The following is a 14,657-nucleotide window of genomic DNA, read 5'->3' on the forward strand; positions in this document are numbered from 1 at the left end:
TTTCCCTCACCCACCTTCCCACCTCCCCACACTCCTTCAAATTCATACAACTGGAGTGCCTCAACTGTTGGTAGCTTGGTTAAGAACTCTGGTGAAGTGAAGTGAAGACACTCAGTCATGTCCAACTCTTTGCGACCCCATGAACTGTAGCCTACAAGGCTCCTCTGTCCATGGAATTTTCCAGGCAAGAGTACTGGAGTGGGTTGCCATTTCCTTCTCCAGGGGATCTTCCCGACCCAGGGATCGAACCCAGGTCTCCCGCATTGCAGGTGGACGCTTTACCATCTGAGCCACTAGGGAAGCAGTTCCTGATGATGCCTGACTCCTGCTGCTCTTACTCTCCAAAGTTCCCTCCCCTTGAGTGTGGGCTGGACCTAAGTGACTCATTTCTAACTAGAAACTTTTCTAATCTACTAATCTAAGCGAGATTACATTACAAAAAAGACTCTAGCTGTATATTCTTACTCTCTCTTGCTTATTCTGAAGCCATCAATGTTGTGAGCCGCTCTACTGAGAAACCAATATAGCAAGGAATTCAAGGGGATCTCTTGCCAACAGCTAGTGAGGACTTAAGGCCTTTAGCTTAACAAACCAAGAGGAACCGAATACTGTTGTCAACTACAAATTGGCACTTGCCAAGATGGTTGCCAACGACAACAACAAGGGCATTCACCACCTGCCTCTGCGGAGACTAAACCTGCACTGCTGAAGCTGTTGACCTTCAACACCCACTGAGGGAGTTCAGGGTGGAGTAAGGCACTCTGTGCACCAGGCAATCTGGTGGGACATGTCTTTAGATAGATGTTTTAGGAACAGATTTTATGATACCAATCCTTGCATCTCCTCATATCTAGAAAAGCACTAAATCCCTTCATGGTGACATCAGATCCTAGCAACAAACTTTGTCAAATGAATGCTTAATGGTATTCACTCCCCCTTCACAAAACCTTGTGCACTGACTTTCCCCCACTGCCGCTTTGGAGCAGTCTCTCAGAGCTATCTGAGGTGCTGCCTTCAGGGCTGCAGTCCTCATTTTGCCCCAAATAAAACTTAACCCACAACTCTCAAGCTGTTCATCATTTTTTTAGTGGACACTGTCAACAACCTCATGAGTGAGCTCAGAAGTGAATTCTCCCCTTGCTGACCCCTGGCGTGATCCCAACCTTGACTAACATCTTGACCATGGCCTTTTGAGAGCCCTGGGTCAGAGGCACTCAGCTAAAACACATCTGGATAAAACACAGAAGCTGTGAGATAGCAGCTGTCTGTTGTTTCATGCTGCAAAGTTTCAGTTAAGTAGCAATAAGTAACTAATATGAGTATGTACATTTTTTAAAAGCATGTTAGGTATTCACTGATATTTAAACATGAGATTCCTTTAAAAATGCTTTACCTTATAGCATTTCTGTCTCTTAACTGTACCTCAGGGTTATTATTGCTTCTCTATGGGATATAATGTCATGACTACCTTGAGAAAATAATCTTAAGAGCAAAGTAGCCTCCATGGAGCCCATCCAATTACTAACTATAGAACCTTGAGCATTTAAAAATATATAAATAATTTTTCTTCAGTTCTCATTTTGATTCTGTTCACTGAATTAATTAATGTTTCTTAAAGAGGCTGTGACAGATCAAATAAAAGTGAAGAAGAATGTTAAAAAATACCTACCACAAATACCTTCCTTTTCCCTTGAAACATAAAATTTTAATGAAAGTTTCCCCCAAACAAAACAAACATTTCAACAATATTTGGCTTTGTGAGAGACTTAAAATTTAAGTTTAAAGATACCATTTTGATGCCAAATCTGGGTTACATTTTTAAAAAGGCCATGAGGCAGAACTGTCATGTGGAAAGCTAACATGAACCAACCTGCATGTTCTTTTGAGAGGCAGAGGGAGCACATTTTTTCCAGGCTTTGCAAATAGTTTCCTAAAACAAATCTGCCAACTGACAAAAATTCATACACATATAAGAAAATTTCCAAGTTTTTATGTTGCTGAAACTGAATTTCTTTCTTTTGGTTTGAGGCAGAACCTTTATTAGTTCCCTACTTATTAAAAAAAAGAAAGCCAATGAATAAACCAATACTATTGTTTGCAATGCCTGATTTTAATATTGGCAGATGTCTTGGTTCATGTTGAAGAAAATATTGGAATTGAAGGAAACAGCAGGACTACTAAGAAATAAATTGTTCAGATGCCCCCAACGACTTCTAGAAACATATCCCTGCTTTGGGTACTTAGTGAGGGAGAAGGCTTGTCTGGGTTTTGGAGGTGGGAGAACCTGCAAGATCTCAGGTGCCTGCAGGACAAAGTTGCACATGTGTCTTTCCATACATCAACTCAGCTGTGAGCCATTCCGGTGTCTTCAGGAGGCTGGGGTTTGCCTCCAAGGAGAGGTAGTCATTCCTCCTCTTTGTCTCTCAGCACCAAGAATTGTGCCTGGCATATGGTAGGGACTCAAAATTACTGGTTAGGTGATTGCATCATCTTTACTCATAGGGTGAGAAGTACTGCTTAGGTGGCAAGATTTTCAAAGGACAGGTAGCCTGCTCTATGGCAGAGGGTGAGGAAAGAGGAGGGGAAGAGTCCTTGCTCCCACGCTCATACCAGGGTGACAACTCCACAAGGAGCTGTGCCTGCTCCCAGACCAACTGGAGGGTTGAGTAACAGCTGTTGTTATGAACTTCACTTCTCCCTGACTTAGAAACAGAAACAGGCAGTGCTTTGTCAGCTGCTGGCTTGGGATACACAAGGGTTTCATGCTAGAGTTGGTTTCATTTCAACTAAACTTTGGGAGAAGACATTAGAGAGCATACCACAGAAGATGTATCCTGCTTGGGACTCTCGTGCCTAGAGCCTGAAATTAATCTAATGTTGTAAGTCACTCACACTTCAGTTTGGAAAAGGATGTTCTAAAGTCCAGAAGGGAGAGGATATATGTATATGTATGCCTTTTCATTTTGCCATACAGTAGAAACTTTACAACAGTGTAAAGCAACTATACTCCAATAAAAATTAATTTTTAAAAAGCATGTTCCTTTGTTAAATACATAAATAAAAATAAAAAATGTAATTCCAGAAAAAGATGAAAAAGGGTCTTTGAGATGGTCTTATTATTAAATATATAATTATTAGCCTAGGCATGGAAATCTCTTAAAAATAATTAAAATGAGCCATTAAGTTGAGGAACTCAACTTCACTCAACTTTTATCTTCACTAAACTGTAATATTTATATTTTCACATGGTTCTTAGTTTACATTTTACATGGTTCTTAGTTTACATTCTGAAGGCTGTCCAACAAAGAACATTAAAGAGGTGAGGTGGAATAGCACAGTTTTGAAAGCTCTATAACCTTTCTGGATTTTAGGCCAGTGGAAAAATCAAATTCATTTTTTAATTATAAAAGGTACATGGCATGTGACTGATAAGCCCTGGTTTTTAAAAAAATTACCTTCTTACACTGTCAAAACTCAGCCGTTCCCTACTCATTGCTCTATTTCACTTCGTGCTGTGGGACCAGCCTGAACTGCCCTCACCCAAAACCCCAGGGCATTCTGGCTTCTGCAGAGAGAGGTCAAGGGCAGACTGTCTGAGACCTTAAAACCACAGGACATACATCACTGGAGAGACGGCCAAGCACTTCATGGGAAGAGTGGCTCTATAAAGTACACAGGAAAGTGAGAACAAAGAATGAAAAACTGAACCGTGGAGAAGGTTCCTCCCTCCCCCAAACGGCAAAAGAAATAAGATGGAACAATTCCCCGAAGGATGGCCCATCAGAAGACAAGCCACTTCAAAGAGCTAATTTTAAAATAATAATTAAAAAAACTGACAGAAGTAGGGAAATCAAAGAAAGAAGGCTTTTTGAATTTTAGGAAGATGCTTCTAATCTAGGCTAACTATTCAGCATCATCATCAAAAGCAGACCCAGGTTCATTGTCCTTTCATCACCCTTTCTCTGTTGCTTCTGCTCCCACCAACCTTACCCTCCCACCCCAGGTAAAAACAGGATGCTTCATGAAGCTTCATGCTGAAATCTATGTAAAGGATCACTGGGGGAGAAAAGAAATGACATTCATGCCAAGTGAATGAACAGAGCAGGACTTTTTGTTAGGACAGTTGTTTACAGGCAGTAACACTAAAGCATGATGGACTCAAAGTGAATGAGTATAAACTATAGATTAACGGGTGCATCCCTGCTGGTTCAGTGGTTAAAAAAAAATCCACCTGCCAAGGCAGGACACACACGTTCGATCCCTGATCCGGGAAAACTGCACATGTCTTGCAGCAATTAAGTCCGTGCGCCACAACTACTGAGCCTGAACTCTAGAGTCTAGGAGCTGCAACCACTGAAGCCTGCACGCCCTAGCACCCGGGCTCCGTGACCAGAGAAGCCACCGCAATGAGAAGCACTGCAGCTAGAGAGTGGCCCCCACTTGCTGCAACTAGAGAAAAGCCTGCTTAGCACAGCAATGAAGATCAAGCACAGCCATAAATAAATACATTATATAAGAAAAAGATAGTGAGAGGTTGTGACTCATGGAATCAATGACATCAGTGTACACAGAACCTCCTTAACACTATTTCATTACTGATGATGGACCCACATTCTTTTATTTTTATATCTGAAGCGGGGAGGGGAGGATGTGTAAGTATGGATGTAAGGATGTGTAAGTAATGAACAGTACAACCCCCAAATGAGATTTTACTCTCTCTATACCACAGGGTATATTTCTGCAGCCTCTGATCCAGCACATCTTTCAACAAAGTGCCAGATTTCTAAGGTATGAATTATGATGAAAGAAGCTGACAGGGCAAGAGAAAATTCTTTGCAAAAAGTGCCAACAGTGATGTCTTGTGACACTGGAATACTTTCCCAGTTTCCTTGGCCCTACGCTTCAAGGGCAAAAAATAAAATGCCTGTTTTCCTTTAATAAACCATGACTCCATCTGCTTTGAAATGGAAAAGATACCTAGGTGGGCCTCAATCTAGAAAGTGAGTAAATTCTGCCCTCAAGTGGCTAAATGTTGTACTGCAAAGAGACCGTGGCAAAACCTGCTGCTGCTGCTGCTAAGTCGCATCAGTCGTGTCTGACTCTGTGCGACCCCAGAGACCAGGCTCCCCCGTCCCTGGGATTCTCCAGGCAAGAACACTGGAGTGGGTTGCCATTTCCTTCTCCAATGCATGAAAGTGAGAAGTGAAAGTGAAGTCGCTCAGTCCTGTCAGACTCTTAGCGACCCCATGGACTGTAGCCTACCAGGCTCCTCCATCCATGGGATTTTCCAGGCAAGAGTACTGGAGTGGGGTGCCATTGCCTTCTCCGGGCAAAACCTGACATGGTTGCTAAGTAATCTTAGGTAATCAGTTCCCTCAGGGGGTGTGTTTTCATTCTTCTAAAAAGGATGACTGAATTTTAGAGCAAAGCATCAGAAAAGTGGGGATTGTGCTCCTGACTTATTATTGAGACCAACTTGCCAGAGAAAAGTGTGGGAATTTAATTATCTGGATAATTTTGGCACCAGGAATTCACTTAATTCAAATGATTAGATTTTGCCTGGGCTGTCACCACTACTTCTTTAAGAAAGTGTTTCTTTATAATAAGATTTGTGTTTCACAAACAACTGCCTTCTAAGTCTAGAAAAATCAAGGATTCGGTTTTGGGGCTGTCTTACAGCTAAAACGGGGCTAGACATTTCTTTAAAGGGTGAAGGGCTTCCCTGGTGGCTCAGACAATAAAGAATCTGCCTGCACTGTGATATACCAGGGTTTGATCCTTGGGTTGGGAAGATCCCGTGGAGAAGGGAATGTCAAACCACTCCAGTATCCCTGCCCGGAGAATTCCATGGACAGAGAAGCCTGGTGGGCTACAGTCCATGGGGTCGCAAAGAGTCGCACATAACTAAGTGATTAACACTTTCACTTCACTTTAAAGGGTGAAAAGTAGGAATTTATACAATAAATACATTTGCACATGTGTGAAAGTTTATATGAGGTTCTTCACTGTAACATCATTTATAATGTTAAAATATCAACAGCAGCTTAGATCCTCATTAGTCTGGGGTTAAATGAATCCTGATACACCCATATGATGAGATTTAGTGCAGGCATAAAAAAAAGCACAAGGTTATTCTCTATTCGGAAAAGGCAATGGCACCCCACTCCAGCACTCTTGCCTGGAAAATCCCATGGACGGAGAAGCCTGGTGGGCTGCAGTCCATGGGGTTGCGAAGAGTCGGACATGACTGAGCGACTTCCCTTTCACTTTTCACTTTTCACTTTCCTGCACTGGAGAAGGAAATGGCAATCCACTCCAGTGTTCTTGCCTGGAGAATCCTAGGGACAGGGGAGCCTGGTGGGCTGCCGTCTATGGGGTAGCACAGAGTCGGACATGACTGAAGCGACTTAGCAGCAGCAGCAGCATTCTCTATTCATATAGAAGTACTCTCCATAATACAGTGTTCAGTGAGAAATCAAAGTGTGAAAATTATGTTATACTTGCATTCTGAGAGGAAAAATGCAGGGTTGTACTAGCTTATACATACATAGCTTATTTCTGGAAGGATAAACAAGAAACTGATTTTTTAAATGGCTGTTTCCAACTGCCAAAAATAGAATTGAGCTGTGATGTGTACATAATTTTCACATGTTTTGTTCACTAGTATTTCTCCAGTGTCTAGACAAGGGCCTGGAACACTGAAGGGATTCAATAATATTTGTGGAAAAAATGAATAAAATCAAACATATATACATACACACACACACACAGATACACACACACATAGACTATCGCCAAGGAGGGGAATTGTACAGCTGGAGGTCAAGCATGGTAGAGAGAATTTTCATTGTGCTTTCATGTACTTTTAAAATATTGAACTATTAGAATAGGTTACCTATTCCAAGGTAAAATTCAAACAACTAAAGAAACAAATAAGGATGGGGAGTTATTATTTGGAATAGTTATTTAAGTAAGGCATTGTTTTGATGGTGATTTAGACAGGGTCAATCACATCATAAAACTATGAATCACTGATTAGCAATAACCTTGGAATACTTACAGCATATGAGGAGCATTAAACCATAAAAAAAAATTGTCCTCACAGGGAAAGGTTTTCTGGGTGTTGCAAATTCCTTACAGAGAGGTACTTGCTCTTTGCCAAAGCCATCTACCTGGGGTCCAGGCACATGCTTTCAAGGTCAGGAGGATTAAGTTGCAAGGAGCCCTCCCTCAGTTCCCAGTGACTTGATTCACTGGGGGCCTCTGGATGGCTCCAAGAAGCAGAAGAATTCATTAAGAGTGACCATGAAAGGGAGGGAGGAGAGGCGTTGATTCTCAAAGAAGGGGTTACACCCTTAAGGCCTTCCCCAGACCTCCTGGATGGGAGTCTCCAGGTAGGGCTGGACACCTGCATTTCTATAAAGCTCTACAAACTAACTCTAAGGCACATTACCCTTCTGCCCCCCACCCCCAAGACTGAAAAGATCCACTTCGGACAGAGACACAACTGGGCTCAGATTGGACAAAATGAAGTTCCTCTCAAGGATGCCATCATCCATTCCCTGACTCCTTCCTAAATACCTCACCCAGAATTACTTCTCATTTCTTCCTTTCCTTAGAAATGCTATTCACTAAATTTTAACTCTAGTTCGTCATTCAAGACCAGTTTGCACATTTATCCTATGCCATTCTATTTTGCCCCGTAGGATGCAAGCCTGGGAGCATTCCTCAGAATGCCACTGTGATTCTGGAAGCACCTCCCTGTTAGACCAGAGAGCAGGCAAGCTTTGAGAATGCAGACTTGTAGTCCGAGAATATTCAGCTAAAAAGGAGGCAGCCTGAAAACAGCTAATTATCCATCAAAGAAATCATGTTCTAACTGATATGCTTGTTCTCAGCAAGCACAGTCCTCCACAGCGAGTCTGATAATTGGATAAAAAGACCTCAGAGGCTCTTGGGGGCTGGGATGAGAGATGAAAACACACTTTATGTGGATTTCTCTAATGTAATCACCAGTTACAGGGACAGCAAGGAACTTAACAAGCTCATTACAACCTCAGCGCCTGTGATCTCCCCACAAACCCCTGTAACAGCCAGAGGATAAAACTCCCTTAAAGCCCTCGCGGGGCCTTGGCCTCAAGCCGCAGGGTTTTTATCCTGCCCCCATCAGCAGGCAGCTGGCGTCTCCCGTTATCAGCTGCTGGCCCACATGGAAAATAAGCCAGGAGTTGGTTTCAGACGTGTTCTTAGCCTAACAACCAGTATTTTCTTAATCTGGGCATGGAGAAAAGAATGCCAAACTCAGAGTTGGCTAATCCTGTTTATAAACCTAATTTTTCCAGCTGTTCCTGCTCTGCTTTCAGAATGACTATCCTTTTTGTGATTTTTGAAAAAGCTCTGGTGAGGGTCTGCTTCGGGACAGGCTTGTCTGACCCACAGAGGTTACCCATGGCACTGTGGAAGCCCCAGCCCCTGGTCTAGGAGATGCTGGCCATTCCTGGAATGGGTACTTTTGGCTCTAGAAGCTCATCTCTTCCTCAGAGCAAGTGTTTGTTTTATGCGTGATCAACCCTCCTTGGTTCATGGGGATGCTTCCACAGCCGGGCCCAGTTCTTTTATAACTGGTCTGTCAATAGATTATTTCTCAAAGCAATCTGCATCAGAGAGGGGCAGCAGGGCAGCAGCCACAGAGAATACAGAGTGAATGGTGGTGCCCATAGCGGGCAACACTGTGACCCTGACTGAGGGTACCTGGAGGGGCAGGGCTGTTAAAACAGGCACTTAGAGAGGTCGGAGGACAGGGAGCCTGAGGGCAAGAAGGCAGCTCAGTCTATCCCAGACCAATTTTATTTGAGGCTCCATGGCAGCTACTCCTTTAAGAGAGGTAAAGAACCTGAGTTCTATTCATATGATATTAAGCAGAAACCCTAACCACCTGAGAATCCTGTAAAATGTGAGTCTAGCCACAACTCACACTTAAGGCCAGACACCTGCCATGCGTCCATGTAATAGCTCCCCTCCACTCAAGGGGGCTCTGAAGTTCATGCAAAAGGTACACAAATTGGAAAGCTGAATCCTGGCTTTGTCACTGTAGGCATTCCTTGCTTGGTCCAATACATATATTCTCTACCAGTGTAGATCAAATTTTTATGTGAAGCCATATTTCAAATTTATGAGGTGAATCCACTATCAAACAAAGAATTATTCCCAAATTGATCTGCTTGGTAAATTTTAATTTTCATTTATTTGATTTCCTTTAAGGGATACAAAAACAACTGGAATTACAGACATGGTGACAGCAAGATCAATAGGAAAAGCTACCCTACCTACCATACTCTTGGATAACATCCAGAAAAACAGGAATTGCCATCCCTACTGAAATAATTTTGGAAAATTCTTAAAGAGAGAAGAATACCAAACCACTTTACCTGTCTCCTAACAAACCTGTATGCAGGTCAGGAAGCAACAGTTCGAAGCTTACATGGAACCTTACACAGAACCTTACATGGAACAACTGACTGGTTCAAAATCGGGAAAGGAGTATGACAAGGCTATATATTGTCACCTTGCTTATTTAACTTATATGTAGAGTACCTCATGTGAAATGCCAGGTGGATGAATCACAGGCTAGAATCAAGATTGCCAGGAGAAATATCAACAACCTCATATATGCAGATGATACATCCTAAATCACAAGCTAGAATCAAGATTGCCAGGAGAAATATCAACAACCTCATATATGCAGATGATACATCCTAACAGCAGAAAGTGAAGAGGAACTAAAGGGCCTCTAGATGAAGGTGAAAGAGGAGAGCAAAAAAAACTGGCTTAAAACTCAGCATTCAGAAAACTAAGATCATGGCATCCCGTCCCATCACTTCATGGGAAATAGAAGAGGAAAAAGTGGAAGCAGTGACAGATTTTATTTTCATGGGCTCCAAAATTACAGTGGATGGTGACTGCAGCCATGAAATTAAATGACGCTTGCTCCTTGGAAGAAAAGCTATGACAAACCTAGACAGCATATTTAAAAGCAGAGACATCACTTTGCTGACTAAGGTCTGTATAGTCAAAGCTATGGTTTTTCCAGTAGTCATGTATGGATGTGAGAGTTGGACTATAAAGAAGGCCAAGTGTCAAAGAATTGATGTTTTTGAATTGTGGTGCTGGAGAAGACTCTTGAGAGTCCCTTGGCCCTCAAGATCAAACCAGTCAATCCTAAAGGAAATCAACCCCAAGTATTCACTGAATAGACTGATGCTGAAGTTCCATTACTTTGACCACCTGATGCAAAGAGCTGACTCACTGAAAAAGACCCTGATGCTGGGGAAGATTGAAGGCAAAAGTAGAAGAGGCTGGCAGAGGATGAGATGGTTAGACAGCATCACCAACACAATGGATATGAATTTGAGCAAACTCAGGGAGATAGCAAAAGACAAGGAAGCCTGATGTGCTGCAGTCCATGGGGTCAGAGTCAGACATGACTTAGCGACTGATTGACCACCACCAACAACTGAAATAATAGTCTTGGGAGAGGTAAGACTTTAGACCACACCTGCTACTGATATCATAATGTAAAGAGGTTTAGAGACCTTTGTCTGAAAGGAGACTTTGATTTAAAGAGGAGGGGACAGAAAAGTCATGAGGTTACAGTTTCAACAAAAATGAGATGAGGTCACCAAGGGTAAACTGAGTCAGCTTCCCAGTTTGACTCGGGTTCAGATCTGATTTGAGTCTCTCATTTCTGTTTTGTGAAATGGGAGTGGTGATGGAAGAAAGGGAAGAATTATTCTAGGACGGGGTTACTGTCAAGACCAACCTAATCAAAACCACTACAAAGCATATGTAGACTAAAGAAACACTAAAAATTTAACAACAGCGTGAGAAATTCAGACAAGATGCTCTCTCAGTTCTTTAACATTTTCACATAGTAAGATTCTGAGCCAAGTTTACCATAAACTCTCCTTCCTTAAACAAGATATAAAATATGGTGGTGTGGGAGCCAAAAGAAGACCAAAGCTAAAGAGATGTATTGTGTTCTATCTCCTGAACAGAGACCTGGTTTTTAATGGGGTGGCTTTGGCATTTCCACAGTGCACAGAATAGCTAAAGAATATTCACTTTGCACTTGTGGGTCTGTTTCTCATGATGCCAAGTTGGGTCCAGAGTAATCCGTTCAGACTTGTCCTCCTCGGCACTCCTACATTTCTGAATCAGTAGGTGCACTAATGCATTCCGAGTCCTGCTGTGATGTAATTAAGGATAATGTTTGCAGCACGGAGTACAGAGAGTTGTACATGTCTCCCAGGGGTGATTAAATGCTGAGGGGAAGTTGAATAACTATAGAATTCATTGGGTGCAAGTGCATTCCAATGGCAGGAACATTCTGTTTGCCGGTTATAGGACAGGTTTCTAAAAAGATACACACAGCATCCATAAGCAAACATCCTCATCTCCCTCTAGGGAATGGAGAACAGAAACTACTGCATCCCAGGAATGCTTATCTATCTAGGAGCGAGACTTGGGAATCAGAACTCTCTTACACTGCGGGCATGACTGCTAACTGACACAACTTTGAAAACAAGCGGTAGGGTAAATAAAACTGAAAGTACATATTACTGTGATCCAATAATTAGGGAAGTTTTCATATACGTGCACAGAGACACAAAGACAACAATTCTCACTGCACAGTGTTTACAAGAGCCCAACACTGAAAAAAATATCAATACGAAAATAGGAAATAGATAAAAATATGACCTCTTTACAGAAAGGAACACTATATAGTAGTTTAAAAGAATGACGAAACAAAAACACACAAAACTACGAAATGTCATTTCTAGTGGAGAAAATGTACTTATTACAATATTCTTCTCTTTGTTAAAAAAAATCTTCTCAAAATAAAAGTATATGAGCAGCAATACTTCTGGCAGATGGATGCTGACAAGCTCCCTCTGAGCCCCCATGTGAAAGACCTCCGAGAAACTGAAGCAACCTAACCTTTTGGACCTTTACTGCCTTAGCTCCATGCCATCCAATATGGTAGCCACTAGCCACATGTAGGTACTTGAATTTGAATTCAAATTAATTAAAGTTAAATGAAATGATAATTTTAGTTCCTACACTGCAGTGGGTACATTTCAAATGCTGAATGGCCACGTGTGGCTAGTGGCTACCATATAGAACATGTCTATCGTTCCTCTAAAGTCTACTGACAGAGCGGATCTTGAGCTAAAAACCTGTCTTTCAGATAACCTGAACTCTTTTAGTCATTACTCTTTCCCCAATATATCCTTCTGCCCATAAGAAAACCAAGGTAACGATTAAGGAGGATTTTTTTGTTTGTTTCTAGAAGGAATATGCCCACTATAATTCTATATTTCAATTATGACTGAACTAACATTTTCTTGTGGAAAAAAAAAAATTGAGATAAATCATCTTTAGAAAGTGATCCAGCCATTATCTGTAATTTTGTAAGCATCATATTTCATTTCCCCAAAACTTAGCAAGTAGGAAAATAGATCAAAGAATGATGAAAGTGTTACCAAACAAGACTCAAAATTGTAGTTCAGTGGATTTCCAAGAGCCTTTATTCTTACCTGTACACAGTATGAGGGACATATACTTCTCGGATTGGAAATTCCAGTATCTCTTTGTGTGGGCGTCCCCGGTTTTCAGGAAAGGGCCTCACTGGCAGCATTTCAGGAGTCAGACAGCAATTGATGGTCTCTGGAGCCAGAGATATCTCCAGTTTGAGCAAGCCTAAATTTGGGGAGAAAATAGGTCTGTCTTAGTGAAGACATCATATACAAAGGATCAAGAAAGACTGCTATACTATATTTCTTTTATGAAAATGAGGATAAGTTGTACAAGTATGAGAATTTTGGCATGCTCAGATTATTTCCTATAGTTTGAGAAAAAGCATGTCATGACGATTTTTGAGATTTGGTTTCTAGAACTTAAAAAAGCAAGAAATTGTAAAAATGAGTAAGAACATTAGAGGATCTCTAAAGTCCCTTCTAGAACTACTACACCATAAGTGCATAATTCAGTAATTTCTCTTCATCACAAGCACTAAAAATTGGTGATTTTCACAGTGGGTTCCCTGGTACCCCCAGGGAGCTGCAGAAGTGCCTCAGGGGCTGTCAGGCTGAGAATAAGGAGGGTACACCCTCACCTTCCACCAAGGCACTTCACTGTTTTCTTATGCTAAGAGTTCCATACAATATGATAAAAGAGGCTTCTCTGTTCACACAGTTATCTGATTTTCTGAGTGAGCAAATATAAAGCATGATGTTTATTTATTTATTAAACAACCCTTTAATAAAATAGAAAGCATTAACAAATTTGCCCCTGGAACTAGATCTTAACTCCTAATGCAAAATCCTATATTTCACTTGACAAAAAAACTGCAGCATTACATGAATAAAGTGCCTAGTTCTAAATAAATAGCTTTGGCATCAGAGAGGATAAAGACAGCCATTCACACCTGGAATTGACTTGACTCTTCTCTGTAGGGATGAAGATCTTTTGTAGTCAGCTAAAAACTTGAATAAGTCTTCATCACTGAGGCGATCTCCTTCCTGCCAAGAGAGAAGTCAGGCTTAGTGTAGATGCATCACGGACTCCTGGGGTTGGGACCAAGGACTTCTCAGAAAATTTTTAAGTTTTATTGTAACATGTCTTTCATAGATATAAGGCAACTCTGAAACCATTAGTCATCCTCTTGTCAAATATTATTTCTCTACCACTCCCAACTCATCCTGGCTCTTCAGTCCTCCTGGGGACCGGTCTTTTACTGTAATTGTGAGGACCATCGAGGATCTAGGCCAAAAGCTCCTCCCCATATAACTCAACCCACTGATACTTGTTTACTCCCTGGAACAAAACAGAGTAAGTTTATATCTTTCTTCAAAGATCTGAAGATGGAGAGAGCATCTTTCTATCTTTTCCCTCATGTTTTTCATATATCAAATATCCTCATATTTTCCGCATTTGTTTTGGCTAAGAAAGGTAAACATAAACACTACCCTCCATGTGCCTGCATGGGACAGGCATGCTGCCAAGGGATATGTGTGCCCAAGTTCCGTGCTAACCCTTAGAGCAGCCCAGTAAGGAAGGTAGGTAGGTAGGTGTGTCCTATTCCTAAGTACAGATGAGAAAACTCTGACTTAGTTATGCCAAATACCTTGCCCCCCAAGGCAACACAATTGTGAATATTCCCCCAATAGAGATCCTTTCAGTTCCCTGTGAGCTCCATCATGAGGCATGGCATGCAGAAACCTCAGTATTTCTTCTGCACTTCAGTTAACATAACCCCTTGTTTACATAACCCCTTGACATGTCCCAAGAGAACAGCTTGAGCTTAGGAACATTTTCCAAAACAGAGTCAAACTAAGTATAAGTCAAGTTGTGTTTTGGGTACTAAAATACATATCACGTAAAATTTACCATTTTTGAGTGCAAACAATCTCCAGAATACTTGGAGTTTGCAAAACTGAAACTCTATCCCCATTAAACAACTCCCCATTTCCCCCTTCCTGTAGCCCCTAGTCACCTTCATTCTACTTTCTGTCGTTCCACTTTCTGTCTCTATGAATTTGATGACACTAGGAAGTTCTTCATCCTTTAAGTAGTCTCAAAAGTTTCTGAGCTAACAA

General features: G+C 41.5%; 1 protein-coding gene across 5 annotated transcripts in view; it reads right to left on the reverse strand.

Annotated features, from left to right (window-relative positions):
- Positions 1–14,657, reverse strand: part of DOCK8 (dedicator of cytokinesis 8) — a 241,736-nt gene that overhangs the window by 113,424 nt on the left and 113,655 nt on the right. For all 5 annotated transcript variants that reach the window (XM_059888931.1, XM_059888930.1, XM_059888932.1 and 2 more), the window contains 2 exons: positions 13,487–13,580; positions 12,597–12,759 (listed from right to left, as the gene is read on the reverse strand). In XM_059888931.1, coding sequence (XP_059744914.1) covers positions 12,597–12,759; positions 13,487–13,580 — 257 coding nt within the window. The remainder of the gene's footprint in view (positions 1–12,596; positions 12,760–13,486; positions 13,581–14,657) is intronic.

This window comes from Bos taurus, chromosome 8 (assembly GCF_002263795.3).
Source record: "Bos taurus isolate L1 Dominette 01449 registration number 42190680 breed Hereford chromosome 8, ARS-UCD2.0, whole genome shotgun sequence".
Lineage (NCBI taxonomy): Eukaryota > Metazoa > Chordata > Mammalia > Artiodactyla > Bovidae > Bos > Bos taurus.